Genomic DNA, 15,749 nt, shown 5'->3' on the forward strand with positions numbered 1-15,749 from the left:
ATGAGTTCTCCATACTTCAGAAGTTACTTGACCGTGCCTTCTTCTTCTTCTTCTTCCCACTCGCGACCAAGCGTAAAGGGAATACCAGTGGCCACGCCAAAAACGAAGGCATCTCCCAAGGTGGTTTCGATTCCAGTTCATTTTGTCGGGTCTAAGCGAAGTAGATCCGACTCCGCTCTTAAGATCCAGAAGGTTCTGAGAGGGTTCCTGGCGAGGAAGAATTTGAAGAAGATTGCCGCTATAAGCAATGAGGTCCACCAAATCGAGAGTAGGATTTCGGATCAAGAGACGATCGATTTGATTAGGAGGGATTCCAGAGAGCGGTTGAGGATTAGCGAGACTGTCATGAATTTGCTCCTCAGGTTGGACTCTGTTACGAGCGTCGACTTCGGTGTCAGAGGTTGCAGGAAGTCAGTCATCAAGAAAGCCATTGCATTGCAAGAGAGGTTGGATCTAATCGCTTCCGCTCCTGATTATCATGCTCAAGATCAAGGTGGAGTCGAGCCTGAGGCAGATACAAATGTTGTATCACAGGAGATGAACTCGGATTCGCATGATGAAGCAGGGGATTGCGATCGTTCAGAACAAATTTCCGAGATTCAATCCCTGGTGGAGCAATGCCATGACGAAATGGCCGTTGATCGTTCGGAGCTGCGTGAAAATGTGGAAGCGATGCCTGTTTCTCTTCCACCAGATTCTGAGGTTGTATCAGGAAATCCAGAAGAGGAAGTTTCAACACTTGCCGTTAACCCTCCTCTAGAACATGAGACGATAACGAATGGATTGAAGGAGACTTCCAACGATCATTTCTTGCCCGATGACCATGTGGAAACAAATCTCGCCGGCGAACAGTCCGGGACTTGCGCAACTACTGGACCATCTTCGATTGAAGAAGATAGGGAAATAAATTCATTGCCAGATAATGAGGGGAGAGATATGGTTGCAACTGAATCTGAAGACGCAGCAAGAGATGGCGGGAGAAAAGAAGAACAAAATGGGGACAGGGAGCTATTAGAAAGGATGATTGAGGACAACGAGAGGATGATGGGGCTGATGGCAGAGCTGTTCGAGAGGAATGAAATTCAAACGAGACTGATTAGTTCTTTGTCCGAGAGAGTTAAGCATTTAGAGAAAGCATTTGCATGTGAGAAGTTGAGGAAGAAGAAGAAAAGGAATGCTGCTACAACTGCTGATGGATCTGAGAAATTGCCAGATACCAAGAAATGTGATAAGAAACACTGAATATTTTACAGTTTCATTTAGCCCGTGCTTTGGAGAAGGAATGAATTTGGACTGTAATATTTTGTGATGTTTTCTTGAATTCTGATTCAGCCTAGTTTTGTTTGTAATGTTATATTGCTGTTCCCAGAAAAGCGGCTTGCATGTTAATTTTAGTTATTATTGGATAATTTCTAAATGCATTCAGTAATGGTTTTGGAAACTCCCTTGTTATTGTGGATGATATATTATATATATACACATACTATTATTCTCAATCACGAATAAAACCCACATAAAGCACGAAAAGCTACATTTGAATAAACAAGATTCACACCAACTTTCTTAATATTAATATCAATTATCCAAATTAAAACCAAAATATATAAATATATATAATCCATGCATATGGGAGAGAGTTTTACATTAAGCTTAAAATAACCCTCATCTTTTATCCAAGATTAAGATTGGCTATAAAACATAGGTGGGGTTAAAAAACACAGATAGATATGGTAAAAAAAAATAAAAAAATTATCAAATTAATTTTTTTTCAGAAAAAAATTGACCAGTCAATTACCTAGAAAATCAGTATCCAATTTCAATTTTGAAGGGCTTTGCTTATTTACAGAACCAGGTTCTACATCTAAAGTTGAATACATGACAACATTCCACCAGAGGATAGCATTTAATTTATAAAAACATTGCCACTTGTCCCTCATAAGTGGTGAAAGGAGAATTTTCATACAGAATTACAAAATTGCTTAAGATGTCAAGTGGGTCTGAAAGAGTTGTGTGAAGGTACCCCCCATGATGCACTCCAAATCAGAAGAAGACAGAGAAATCTCTTTGGCAATAAGATGCACGGCTTCTTTGGCTCCCTTGTACCCACATTCAGGAACAGCAAAGGGAAAATCACTGCACAGAACATACCAAGGTTAAGATTCTATGGAAAAACATTTCAAGGTTTCTTTTTTTAATAATTTTTAGACTAAGCACAAAAAAAAAAAAAAAAAAAAAAAACAAGAAGGGCATTACCTGCCCCACATTACACGGTTAGCTCCAAAGCTAGACAGAAGTTGGGATAATAGAGGACAAAGATCCAGATACGGAAACTGCAATCTTGACACTCTGAAAAGTGCACTGAATTTCACGTATACCTATCAAAGTTTTATGAGACATATAAGAACAAAGCAAGGATTTGAACAATTATATCCTGATCCCAGGTAGATCCAATAGCAGGTTCAAAAATATTGTATAAGTCATTTCTAATTGTCTCACAGAAATTAAGGAGAGATGGTTAAATTATTGGTGTTATCTAAAAAGAAAATAAACCTCCCAGTTTTAACCTCATTAAATCAATATCTTTAAAAATACTCTCTCTCATACACCAACTTGATTTTACTCATAGAATATTGGTAAAGGGTAAATTGGAATAAAGTAATTAATGGTCCGTCTTTTTATATAAAGTGACTTGCAAAACAGGCTATCAATTTCTTTTAGAAGATCACTCATATACAAGACTAAAGGAAATACAAATTAGAACCTCAATCATAGAGCTCTGCACTTTTCTTCCAAACAATATTTCCAGCAATACAGTAGAAGTTCATTTGATTGCAAGTTCGAGAAGCCTAGGTGAAAGGGAGGGGTCCCCCAAAAAAAAAAAAAAAAGGCACCTACCTGAGGGAATCTTGATAGATTCAGAAGCTGAGAGAAGACAAGACCTTCCTCATCGTTTCTGTGACATAACATTCAAATAAGAGTAGATTTCTCGGCCTTAAAAGACATAATAACTATAAGTTAGCTCACGTTGGTGGTTTGCAGAAGGCTAAGTGATCGAGCAATACAACCGTTGATGGAAAATCTGCACACAGTTGCTCGATTTCTGAAATATGAAGATCAAGTCCCTGAAAGAAACCAACCAATTCGTTCATACAGTTTGGACAACCTCACATTGGGAAAAAGAAAGCAAACAAAACAAAAAAAGGTCAAACACCAGTGAGGAAACGCAGCAATGCCATTATACAAAAGTAGAAATATTCTGTGAATCTAAGTATGCACATCATGTATGGAGGCCAAGAAACTCTACAAGATAATTCTTCAGCGTCTCTAAGTCAGGTAATAACATGCACCTTCATGCACATGAATCCCACTGGCACTTTGAGTTCTCCCGCTTTTGAAAAAATAGCCTTTCCAATTTCATTTGTCATCTGCAAATGATATCAAGCATGACACTAACAATTATTAAAAGATGATAGTTGGATTTTAAAAAAAAAGGAAAGACTTCCATTACATTACAGTCTTGCTTAGAATTTGCGTTAAGGGTATGGTTCTTTTCTTACTAAACTTGTTGATAATATGTTTTAATTGTAGATTTTTTAAAAAAAAAATATGACCAGAGATGCATTCGAGATTAAATTATAGGGAAATAAAAATTATACAAAGTTAAGGGAAAATGACGGAGAGATCCCAAGGGAACTAACCAATTCAAATTAAATTTGAAGTACCAAACTCCAAAAATTTACAAATTCAGCTCTCAATTTTTTAACTTCATTGTGATGAATTTGCAACTTGTATTTCAAATTTTAATAGGGAAAATAAATTTATTTATTCTCCAACTACATTAACATTTGGAAAACAAGTTGCAAAATTGAGACATACTAGCAAATTCCTGAATTTGGCACTAGGGACCTATCTATCATTCTCCCAAATTTTAAGCACCACTTATGTGGCATTTAGAAATGGGATAAGGCTTGTTGTTATTGTTGTTATTGTTGTCATTGTGTGGTATTTAGAATTAAAAACAACTTTTCATTCATTACAGTTAAACCAAGTAAAAAAGCATGTAGAGAGGAGAAGAAAAATAACTGGATAGTAAGGGGGGAAAAAACTTATTTTCTTTTCTTATGCCTTGAAGATGGACCTAGGGAAAGTGAATGGGTATTTTTGCAATTTTAACAGAATAAAGAGATTAAGAGAAATATAATTTATGAAATAAATATTCAGATCCTCCAATCAAAGCTCATCACAGAAAACATCAAATTAACAGAACCTAAATGCAGAACACTGAGAATACAAAGTTGTGGGCTACAGGCAGCTGAAAATTAAAATTCCGTAAGCAAAGATGTAGCAGATAGAGCAGGGATAAAGAAGATCACACCAAGTAATTATCATGGTTCAGCCCTCTTTGACCCACATCTAATACCCTTGAATCAAGATATTTTCTTTGCTGTAAATTTAACAAAAAGAAGGGTTGGTTTCCGAACTCACTACCAACTTCAAGGTTTTAAATAACCAGGAACTCAAGGTTTTCTAGCACATCTACAACTTACACTCTTTGGCTTTCCACTCAGCTCACCCTAAATTGATTTCATCAAGAAAGATTTTTGCTATTAGAGAAGAAGATCCCTTATACAAAACGGACTACAACAAAGTTCAAACTTAAGCCCTTGAGAGCTAGATAAGACCAGATGTTTAGCTCACAAACTGATTTACTGTTCAAGCGCTAATTTTTTTCATCACCTTTTTGTTCTCTCTCTATCATCTTGCTTCTCCCTTCTTAATGCTCAACAAAAAAAAGAAAAATCTTTTGAGAATGTCACCTCCAAGCATTTTGGCCAATGGCTTATTTTGATAGAAGGATAAAGCTAATTTCGATATACTTCATTTCCAATCTTCCTTTCTTTCTCAGTTTATCTGTAGCTGCAACTTGGAATGTAAAAAAGAAAATGCCCATTGCTGCAGAGACATTGGAATGAAAGATGCAGCACAAGAGCACATTTTTCTCCTCTATTGCGTCAGAGGAGAGATCATGAGAGATTAAATTTGGCCTTCATAATTGCTTCTCTTTCTACCAATGCAACAACATCCATGGTGGATGGACGAAGGCCTTTGTCAAATGTACAAAACAACTATTCAAGCTTCTAGTATATTTTCTTATCACCTATACACTAAGAAATGAACAGGGGCAGATGCATGTATAAGGTTGTGGGGGCAGCTACCCCAACAAGATTATTTTTATACTTACTGGTATTACATAACATTTAAGATAATCAATAAATGCCCCCAATGTTTGAATTTTTTATTCTAGTAGTATTATACTTTAACCCCCTCTTTCAATTTTTCAAGGTTCAATTTTACCCCTCTCTAGCTCTACTTTGCCACCTGCTTACCTTCTTTGTCCTCAAAGTCTTTCAAACTTTTTCATTACTCCCACAAGTTGCAGACTCACAACACCACCCACCACACTTATAGCTTCTTTGTTAGAAAAAGGCCAGATGCCCATTTCAGCTTTTTTGCTAGAATTTCTAAGATTCTGGCAGGGCAAGTCTAGCCAACCTTCTTCAAATCATCCTCTAACTTCTGGTGAAAGTGAATAGCGAATTTCATTTGCTTTTATATATTCAAAAGTTTTATGTAAAAGAACCCATCACTGTGAATATATTACTAAATCTTTGTTCTCCGGGAGACCATGATTTCACTATAAAATCTAAGTATTATTTTTATTTAACCATCTGAATACGACTTACAGGACCATGTTTATTTATTAATATTTTACTTCTTTTATATGAAATGAATTTATGCTTTATATATATTTTAAAATATATTTTTTTAACATACCAATGGAAAAATTTCTCAAGAAAATTTACATCAAAACAGGCAAATGAAAAAAATACAATATTAGATCCATTTATGGAAAAAAATTTTTGGAATTTGATTTGAGAAAACTTCCTAATGATTCTGGTTTAAGGCCAAAAATTTCAAATTATCATCTAAATAATAGAAATAAAATTAGAAGATATTAGGAACAAAAAAATCATTGTCAACCCTAAAGAAAATTTGAGAGTATCTCTCATAAATTTAATTCAAATTGATATTTGAAATATGGAATTGGTTAAAATAAGTCAAGAAAAAAATGTTGCACTTTGCTCATGTTGCTATCTTATGAGATCAAATGTTGGAGAACATAAAGGTAGTGGTGACGTTTTTAAAGCATATTATATTCTTCAACACTGATCTCATAAGATAAAAACATAAGCACTTTTGACTATTTCTAATTAGTTCTCATATTCCAAATATTAATTTAAATTAAATCTATGAGAGGCATTGCAAGATTGTCTTTATGAAAAAGTAACCTCTTTTGGTTGACAATGATTCTTTTATTTCTAATATCTTTTAATTTTATCACTACCATTTGGATGATAATCTTAATCTTTTGGCTTTAAACTACGATAATCATAAAGGTTTTTCCAAATCAAATTCCAAAAATCTTTTTTTTCATAAATGAATGCAACGCTCAATTTAAATCATTTGGCTGTTTTGATATCAATTTTCTTTTGAGAAATTTTTCCATTGCTAGAATCTAAGTCTAAGAAACAAAAATATAATTTAAGATATACTTAAATCAAATTACAAATGAGAAATTATACTTCCAAAAGAAGAATAAAAAGCATAAATTGATTCAATATAAACGAAATAAATCAAAGGAAAATATTAATAAAAACTTGGTCCCCATAGGCCAATCCATTTTGCAAAATGACAAATAACACTTGCATTCTATATTGAAGCTAGGGTCCCCATGAGCACAAACATTCAACAGTATATTTATAGTGGTAGGTCCATTTGCATAGAACTATTAAATATATCAAAGCAAATGAAATTCTCCATTCAATTTTACCAAAAGGCAGATGATATGAACAAGGTTGGTCAAACTTGGACTATTGGAGTCTCGGAGATTCTAGCAAAGAAGAAGAAACGAGTCCCCTGTCCTTTTTCTAGCAAAGGTGATACTGTGGTGGGTAGGTGTTTGGGTGACACTGCAAGTTTGCAATCAGCAAGGGTAAAGGAAAAGTCTGAAAGAATATGACAATAAAGAAGGTGAGCAGGTGGCAAAAGAAATCCCATAGAAAGGGAAAAAAAACCTACAAAGATCAAAAGAGGGGAGAAAATATAATAACATTAAAACAGAAAAAACCATACCCTACAGAAAATCATTATGTACTGTGATAGTTGGAGCTCATGCAAGTCATAGAAGTGATCTGTGATCATTTTGTAGTTTGCTGTTACTTGAGAAAATCAAATAGAATGGAGGAGATAAATGTCACCTGTAATTACAAGTGTACATGAATAGAAAGAAATGATGGTCATTGCAAGAAAAATAAGAAATGAAAAGCTAAGAAGAAAAATCCTAGTGCAGTCAATGTTTTCTCCCAACATTTATAGTCCACATGTATAGTTGTTCATGAGTCTTAGGGGATGTCCACCTAGCCCATTAGCCGAGATGGATTGTAGACAATGCATAGTTTATCTATTTTTCAAATTTTAATTTTTTCCTTATTGGTTTGGTATTGGGCCAAACCCAGCTTGATGCCAAACCGGCAAGGCCCAAGTTGTTATCCAAACATCAAGCTTGGGCCCGGGTGTTTATCAAACCAAACGCCAAGCTAGGGTCAATCCTAGCTCATGGACACATCGTAACCATCTTGCTTTATTTGGGATGTTGAAAGCAGTTAGATGTTTACGGATCATTTATTGGTTTATTTATGTGAATCTATTTTAGAAACCCTGCTTTACAGCACACAATAGAAAGGAGAGAAATGAAGGATGCCAAAAGAGGTATCGAGTAAGTTCAGTCTCCCCCCCTCCTCTAGTATTGGGAGTGTAAATCACAGATTGGCAAAGTAATGATTGGAAGTCATTCTTGTTTTGCCGCAAGGAACACTTGAAGAAGAAAACAGTTTTATATAGGAATACAAAATACGCAAATCCTTACATTCTAGAAACACAGAAAAGGCTTTGGGCAAAAAAAAAAAAATTATACAATAACATAAGCATGTAGCAAGAAAGAACAATCAAATAGAAACGTAGAATAAGTTGTAACTCCACAAAACATATGATGCTCACCAAACCAATTCAAAGAAAAAGTTGACCACATAAATCAAAACAAAAGGATCAAGGGGATGGTCTAGAAAATAGGATTGAGTGGGATTGGTTATCATTTGTGTTGGCTGGAACCTGAGCTTATAAAGGATATTATGGAATTTAAGGTGTCAGTAAGGAAGCAATGTAAGAAATACAGGCGACTGTTCATTCTTTCTAATAGTATGGTAAATGGCACTAACATATTTGTTGTTTATTAACTATGTTTTTAGTAGTTTATATATTTTTTTATGCTGCAAATATTTTTCCCAATCTTTTTCCTCTTGGTCCTACATCATTGCCCATGGAACAGGAAGTGCTGCAATATTAGGATGATAAGAATGTGCAAGAGCGTATCAAGTTGAAATGAAGTAGGGTGCGAGGATTTCTCATGCCCTTCCTAGTGCTCCCACAAAACCATTGCCTCCACTTTCTTCAATTATTCACTATTAAGCACATTGTTTAACTTTGATCGGATTATTTAATGTGTCTTACTTTCTAATTTCTTCTTAGTTTGCTTTTCAAAATATTTTATGATCTTAAAATTGTGTCAAGGATTCCTATATTATTTGGGAGGGCTGCAATTCTCTTCCATTTCACTGCAAATTCCTCTGCAATCAGTAGTTCATTTGCAAATATATTAACATAATGTAGGATCCTGGATACAACTCTAAAATCCCAAACCATTATGAAAAACAAACTAGTAAAAAATCAGAAAATAATATGCCTTAAACAATCATAACAAAGTTTCAAAAATAAAATAAAATCTACATGCCAGGTGAATAGTTGAAGAAAATTGAGGCAACTATTCCATGGACATCATTAGCCTCCCACATATGCTAAGCATTGAATGGACATCATTAGCTTTTATAAGAACGTGCATCTCTCTTGTTCCAAGTGTAGATGTTAGAGTGTTAAATGCATTAATCAATTCTTTTCGAAGATCCCAGTGGAGCCTTTGGCATTTAAACTCTAACAATGGACCCAATCCTATACTTTGAACCTTCCCCTTTACTCTTGTTCTGATTTACACAGTCAACTACTTCTTTGACCTGATTTGACAAGCACCACATGTTTAGTGGAATTACAATTTTTTTAAATTTTTTTTTTTTTTTTTTACCATTCTTCTTTCTCATTACGTGGTATTTTATTGTATACTGTTTTTTTTTTATTTTGTTTAACTCTAAGAGACTCCTCCATGCTTCTAACATGTAAGGATTTACATCTTTTGCATTCCTATATAAACCTTTGTTCTTGAAATATCCCTTCCTGCAAAACAAGGGGGAAAACATCTTTGCTTTTGATCACTACTTTCCAATCAATGACTCGTAAAAATTAAACAAAGGTCATAAACTTATCCAATGCCTTACCATATCTCTCCCTTTGCATTCTCTTTTTCTCTAAATCAGATTCACATAGTTTGAGGCCCTTGAGTGTCAGTATTGTATTATCAGGGTCCTTCCATGTTATTTTTCCTTTTTTTTTTTTGTTTAATTCACGGTCAACACCTTGCAGCTTTCATTTCCAATAATGAAAGCTACCAAAGTCACGCAAAGATGGAATATTAAAGTAAAAAAACAACGTCCATTCTCCCAAACGTTGTTAAAGATACCCAATGATAAATCTCCCGCACTTATTATTTTTACAATGGCTAATATATATTGCTTAGGCCCGCCAATAATTTGGCAAATCCAATAAAATTTCTTTTACATGCCCAAACATATTTTAAGCCCAAACACAATTTAATTTTCAGATTATTTTAAGCCCAAATATAAGCTATCCAAGAATATTAATGAAAATTAAAACAAGCAATTCCCTACAGTGGTCTCATACTAGAAGAGAGGAAATTTCTTGACACTCCATAAATGGAATTCTATAATACGTATAAAAAAATTTGAAAACATATTTTTAAACAAGTTATAAAATAGTATTAATTAAAAATTATTCTTTTTCCTTTTGCAAATCCATTAAGAAATAAGAAAATAAATGTATTTTGCAACTCTGAATCTCACTTAAACCTTGAAGCATTATATAACAAATATTATAGATCACTCATTATTATTAACAGTGAAAACGCTATTTATAATTGAAACAAAATTTTTTATCAACGTCATTCTAATATGCTTTGTTATTGGGGGCCACAGTAAGGAGGGAAGGGATTTAAATCCTATTTGTAGAGAGGTAGATCAAGGGGTCCAAGTGCTCCCAGGAGGGGGGTCTTGTGTATTTGAATGAAACCTTGCTTCTCTTCCTGCCTTGGACAAAGTATATAATTAATCATCCTAATGCAAGTGCCATGTTCTAGCAAAATTTGATGTTACAGCCTGACAATTAAGCATAATTAGTTTTCTAGTACAGGTTGCTCAAAATGATTCTTGCTAATGGAGACAAATGCCACTAATATTTAGCATTTACCACATCTGAGAGAAAAGATAGACTTTCTTCTCTTCCCAAACAACATTCAAATGATAAGTAAAACCTTCTGGACACATTAGAGTAAGATAGAAGGTGTTTTTTTTTTTTTTTTTTTGAGTGGGGAGCTGATGTATTGATACCTAGCATGAACCTTGAATGAATACATGCAAATGAAGAAAGCAGAGTATACCTTTTCACCAGATGGCCACAGGTAAGGGTTAAACCGTACAGCACGATAGCCATCCTAGCAGAAATGAAATGAAAACTTCAGCAGTTTGTCTCAAACATAATCATTAATTCCAAATAAAGTACATATCCCTTGAGACCTGCAAAACAAGGTGTTCAAACTGCTTAATGCCACTTCCGTCACCAGCTGGATTAGCAAGGCAACAACCAACGAATTTGGTTGGGTATTTCTTCAGGACACTGTCCGATGAAAATAGTTGGGATGAGAAAGACTATGATGCACTTATTGAAGATGTCTGAAAATGAATACCATGAACCAAATGTACAATTGTGTCAAAATAGAAAATTCTACTCCACTACATGATTATGCAACTCAATGTCAAGCTAATATCATTGAGAAACTACGAACTTGATGTGCAGCAAAACAAACAAAACAATTAAATCACACATCTCATAATTGACTGTTATTCACCAGTGTCTGACAATATGTTTACAAAAATCCTGAGCAGATGGAAGATATAACCTCTTTACTAACAAAGAAGGCTCCTTTCTAAGCAGGAAGTGCTCATCATACACATAACTAGAACTGTTCCTTCCTTTCAGTAATTAATTTTGGAAATAGACAATAAAGGGTATGGATCAAAAACTGTATATCAAAAATTGCAAATTATTAAACTTGAATTAGAGTTTCTATTGTTACATGTATTTGAATATCCGTTGGGAAGAACAACTAATTATTGGTTGGAGAGGAAGGGAGGGGAGGGGAGGTGAAGGCTCCCCTTGTCCCATCTGAAATTTTCACTCCCCTCCCCTTCCCTCCAACCAAACAGGGGGCAAGAATTCAAGTTGAGGGAATTACTTTCCAAAAATCACTATTCACCATTAACATTCATCTTCCAGGCCTGTATAATAGCATATCCAAGATTTCAAAATATACTTGCTATAATTTTTCTTGATAATGATGCATCTCAACTCTTATCTTAATAGATCAACATATAGGTGTCTTTTTATTCATTAAGGTACCAAAGATTTTGAAATGTTCCAATATACTCTCGACAATGGGCTTAGAGACATCACCATGTGTCCTTATAAATTAAAGAAAGATTTAATTTGTTGCTACATGTACCCCCAATATTTTGCCCCTTTCTGGCATAGTAGAAACATGGTCTCGGACCATGACATAGTGGTTACTAGAAAACTCATGTTGATCTCAACTTAGCTTTGGTGCACCATCATGTCTTGGCAAGTTCTCTATATTACAAGTTAAATATATATATATATATATATATATATATTCAAACATTCACAGTGAACCAACAGATTCTATGGTTTTGAACAAAAATAAAATTATCAATAAAGTATTTTTAAAGCCTTTCAAATCATTGAACTGATGTAGATCAAAAAATTTAAGATTGATCAAGCCAATCGCCTTTATAACTAGCCAGGATGATGTGAACTTGTCATTCATTTTTGCAAAATACACATTACTCGATGTGATGTCAGTCATGATACAACCACATTTTTTGAAGGAACAGGTGTATTTTTAAAATCTGGGTTTTCCAACATGAGGGCTTTGTGGTATGAAATAGAGGCTGGCATAAGTTTTCCCTGCCTAAGATCTAAATATCTATTGTATTTCTAACACCGGATATCCTTTCTTCTTTTTTCAATTAGGGGAAAAAAATGTTATTTTTACATGTCAACATCAAAGTTCTATTCCTGTATTAATGGACCATTGAATTTTCAAGAATTTTTTTTACCTAATCTTCTCTCTCAATAACCTAATGTTTTCTTTCTCCAATTTACTATTGTTCTATTTCATTTCAAATACATCAGCTCCAAATCAGAAGGTTTCACAAATTTAAGTCACTCAAAATTACACCACTACTAGATATTCCACCCCACCAATTTAGGATCAGTATTGCCTAAAAGCTACAAGAGATCTGAGTTCTTGCATCAAACAATAAATAACTTGAAAATACCTTGTGACTAAACTATGATCAAACTTGTGATTGATTGGCTGCACAATAAGCGCACCATCTACCCTTGCTTCCTCCATGCACTGCGGAAAAAGTAAGTGAGTTCTTCTTCCTTTTTTTTTTTTTTTTTTGGGGGCCAAAGAAATGTGAGTGAACTTGTACAATATTAAAACCTAAATAGTTATGTATAAAGATAGGGTGTCAGGAAAAACTAATGCTTCCAAAACATGGAATTAGCTCCATTTCAAGGTAGAAGTAGAAGGTCCACAGATACTATATGGTCATGCAAAAGGTATACCAGCACAGAAGCTCAATCAACTCAAGTTGGAATGTCAGAAACCAAAAGAAAGAAAGAAGGCCCCAGAAAATTCTTGAAAGTAGAGAAGAAATAAGACTATACAGAATTGCATGAGGATATTAATACTCCGGTTAAAGAAAATGAAGTCATTCTATGCGATATAAAATCCAATCAATTTCCATATTTCGGCAATCGGAACAACACAGGGTTCGCACCCAGTTCATTCGAAGGGATAAAAATTAGAATAAAAGACAGCGAGATTGCAAAGTCGCAAAAAATATTAACAATTCGAAAGAGGCATACCTGGAGCAAAAAATCGACATGTCCGGGTAAAGTGGGTTCTTGTCCAGGAACGTAAGGGAATTTACCCGCAGCCTTCAGAGAAAAACAGAGGGGGAAATGCCATGAGCATCATCTGCTTAGTAATTTGATTATATAACTTTGCTTTCCTTGCTTTTGAAATTAAAAGTTTTCAAGACATAAACCTAAAAATTATCAAACGTTGTGTGATCGATCTTCACATTCAGGCTTATCCAGCACGGGAAATTTCAATGGGAAATTTCTCAAGAGTTACCTCGTCAGGAGACGCCCAAACATGCAGATGGGAGTCTATAATCTTGGAGGGTGATGGGGTTTTGCCTTCTGATTCACTTGCAGCCATTTTTGCAGAAACTCTTAAAGCGGGTTTCCTCGAACAGGAGTGACCACATCGCAAACCACTGCGGAGGAAGCAAGCATGCTTCGGACCAGTGACTGATATCAACGCAGTCAGCCTCAGCGCCATGTGGACTCGGATAAATTGCAAAATTTGGAGTACTCTTTATATTTGTTTAATTGATTTTGGGTCAAACTAGTCTTGAAATTTTGAATTTTTTTTTTTACCCATAAAACCTAAATTTTAAGCATTTTTTTACCAAAAATTCAAAGCTTTAATTAAAGTTGATAGGAATGGTAGAGCTTTTCATCACTTAAATCAAGAGCTTGAACAATAGTTCTTATCTATCTATAATTTAATTAAAAAAAAGCCTCTCTGTTGCTCTCACTATTTTAAAGGAGATATTCTTTATCATTGGCGAAACCTATTCTCATGCTTAAAAAATTAAAAAAAGCTTTACCTAAATTATTTCTACTTGTTTAATTACCAGTTGTCATTTTTTAACAAAAAAGAGTATTAACAACTAAAAACAAAACATATAATACAATTAGTGCAAATAAGAAGAAATAATGCAATATTTCATAAGTATAAAAGTATTTTGTAAACAAAACAGAGAAATTTACTCATCACTTTTTCATAATACATTTTTTTATTTTTTAAGAAAATAGTTTTTCATTTTTAAGGGAAAATACGCCTACAAACTTAATAAATTATACTAGTTTTATAAAATGTCAAATTTTATCCAATCAATTTTTTTTAAAGAAATAAGCTATAATGCTTTCTAGAGGAAGGGCTACCTCTTATTTTATTTTATTATTTTTTAAAATATAACAGGTAGCACATGGCTCCCAAATTTGTTATATAGCGGTGTTTATAAACAATCACTATATAATTCTTTTCAGAAACTTTTCATCAGCCTTTATATTTTAATGAATTGCTGTATCTCAAAGTTTCTATAAAACTCACCCTTACTCCCGCAAAACCACTTCCCTTCATTGAGAATCATTGTTTTCTGCCAACCCTTGTCGTTAGCCATCAAAGATACACCATGGGTTGTTGTTGTTGTCTCCGCCCTCATCATTAAGCATGGGTTTCATGTGCTATGGGTTGCCTACTATGAAGCATTGATACTTCAAGTTGCCTCATGTATCATATCTTATACCAATACTCACCAATATTTCTTTGATATGTATCCAAAATTTATGAAAAGTACAATTAAAATATAAAAAGTGTGTATTTAAAAGGATGTTTTAATGAATAACTTATAATTTAAGTTAATTTAACTTAAATTAAACTTATAGAATTAATGAAGAACTAAAAATTAGCAAATGATTAATTTTTCTATTTTTCAGAATTAATTTTTAAAAATTACAATTTGCCCTTAAACTTTCAAAAATTTTCACTTTTGCCCTAAAATTTTTAGAAATTACAAAGTAGCTCAGATGATATTAAATGCTCCTAATATTTTAAAAAAACCTCTAAAAAATGTCAAAAGCTACAGAAGATAATATGAAAATGATATGAACAAATGATAATTATTAAACATAAATGCTTGTATTAGTATCAAGTATTTCAAAATCCTCATTTGATATCGAATTGAGATATGATTGAAGCCATTAGTTAGATCTCTTATTTATCTTCATGTACCTTAATTGAAGGTTCAAGAGGTTAATTAAGTGGTTTAAAATTCTAAAATAAGTGTTATCTTATATGTGCTATTTATGAGCATACACCACAACAAAAGGTCTTGTTGGCCACAGTGGATTATTTCGTTTGGATTGACCATAGCAGATCATGCTGTTGACCATGGCTTGTAGCATATTAGCCACAAAGAGTGCTGTAATATCCATCTTGATATTACCAAAACACAGCACGCGATACCATGATGATGAGGATTAAACAAATCCTTACTTTAGGTCATCATAATATACAAGGGTTCAATTTCAAAAGTAATAAAATTAGAATCCCAAGAAAACCCTTTTTTGAAAGAGTTTGTGCTTAAACAGTAGTTAAAAATATAAATGAGAGAGGTACGGAAGCATGGTAAAAGAAATCATCACATCCATGCATCAAAAGAGGCTAA

The 15,749-nt window shown here is 33.8% G+C and overlaps 2 protein-coding genes across 2 annotated transcripts; one reads left to right on the forward strand and one right to left on the reverse strand.

Moving 5' to 3' along the window:
* On the forward strand, positions 1–1,242 carry LOC129308949 (BAG family molecular chaperone regulator 6-like). The gene has a single exon (XM_054950307.1). It carries the CDS (start codon positions 1–3, stop codon positions 1,240–1,242), a length of 1,242 nt encoding a protein of 413 aa, XP_054806282.1.
* Positions 1,243–1,791: 549 nt separating this feature from the next.
* Positions 1,792–13,790, reverse strand: LOC129308625 (uncharacterized). The gene is made up of 10 exons (XM_054949871.1): positions 13,586–13,790; positions 13,315–13,386; positions 12,717–12,796; positions 10,875–10,974; positions 10,739–10,792; positions 3,348–3,425; positions 3,025–3,122; positions 2,896–2,953; positions 2,254–2,375; positions 1,792–2,133 (listed from the first exon to the last, which is right to left on the reverse strand). The coding sequence occupies exons 1-10, from the start codon at positions 13,670–13,672 to the stop codon at positions 1,980–1,982; spliced, it is 903 nt and encodes a 300-aa protein (XP_054805846.1). The 5' UTR covers positions 13,673–13,790; the 3' UTR covers positions 1,792–1,979.
* Positions 13,791–15,749: the final 1,959 nt, after the last annotated feature.

This window comes from Prosopis cineraria, unplaced genomic scaffold, assembly GCF_029017545.1.
Source record: "Prosopis cineraria cultivar Desert tree isolate PC_DT_omini unplaced genomic scaffold, ASM2901754v1 PC4, whole genome shotgun sequence".
Classification (NCBI taxonomy): Eukaryota; Viridiplantae; Streptophyta; class Magnoliopsida; order Fabales; family Fabaceae; genus Prosopis; species Prosopis cineraria.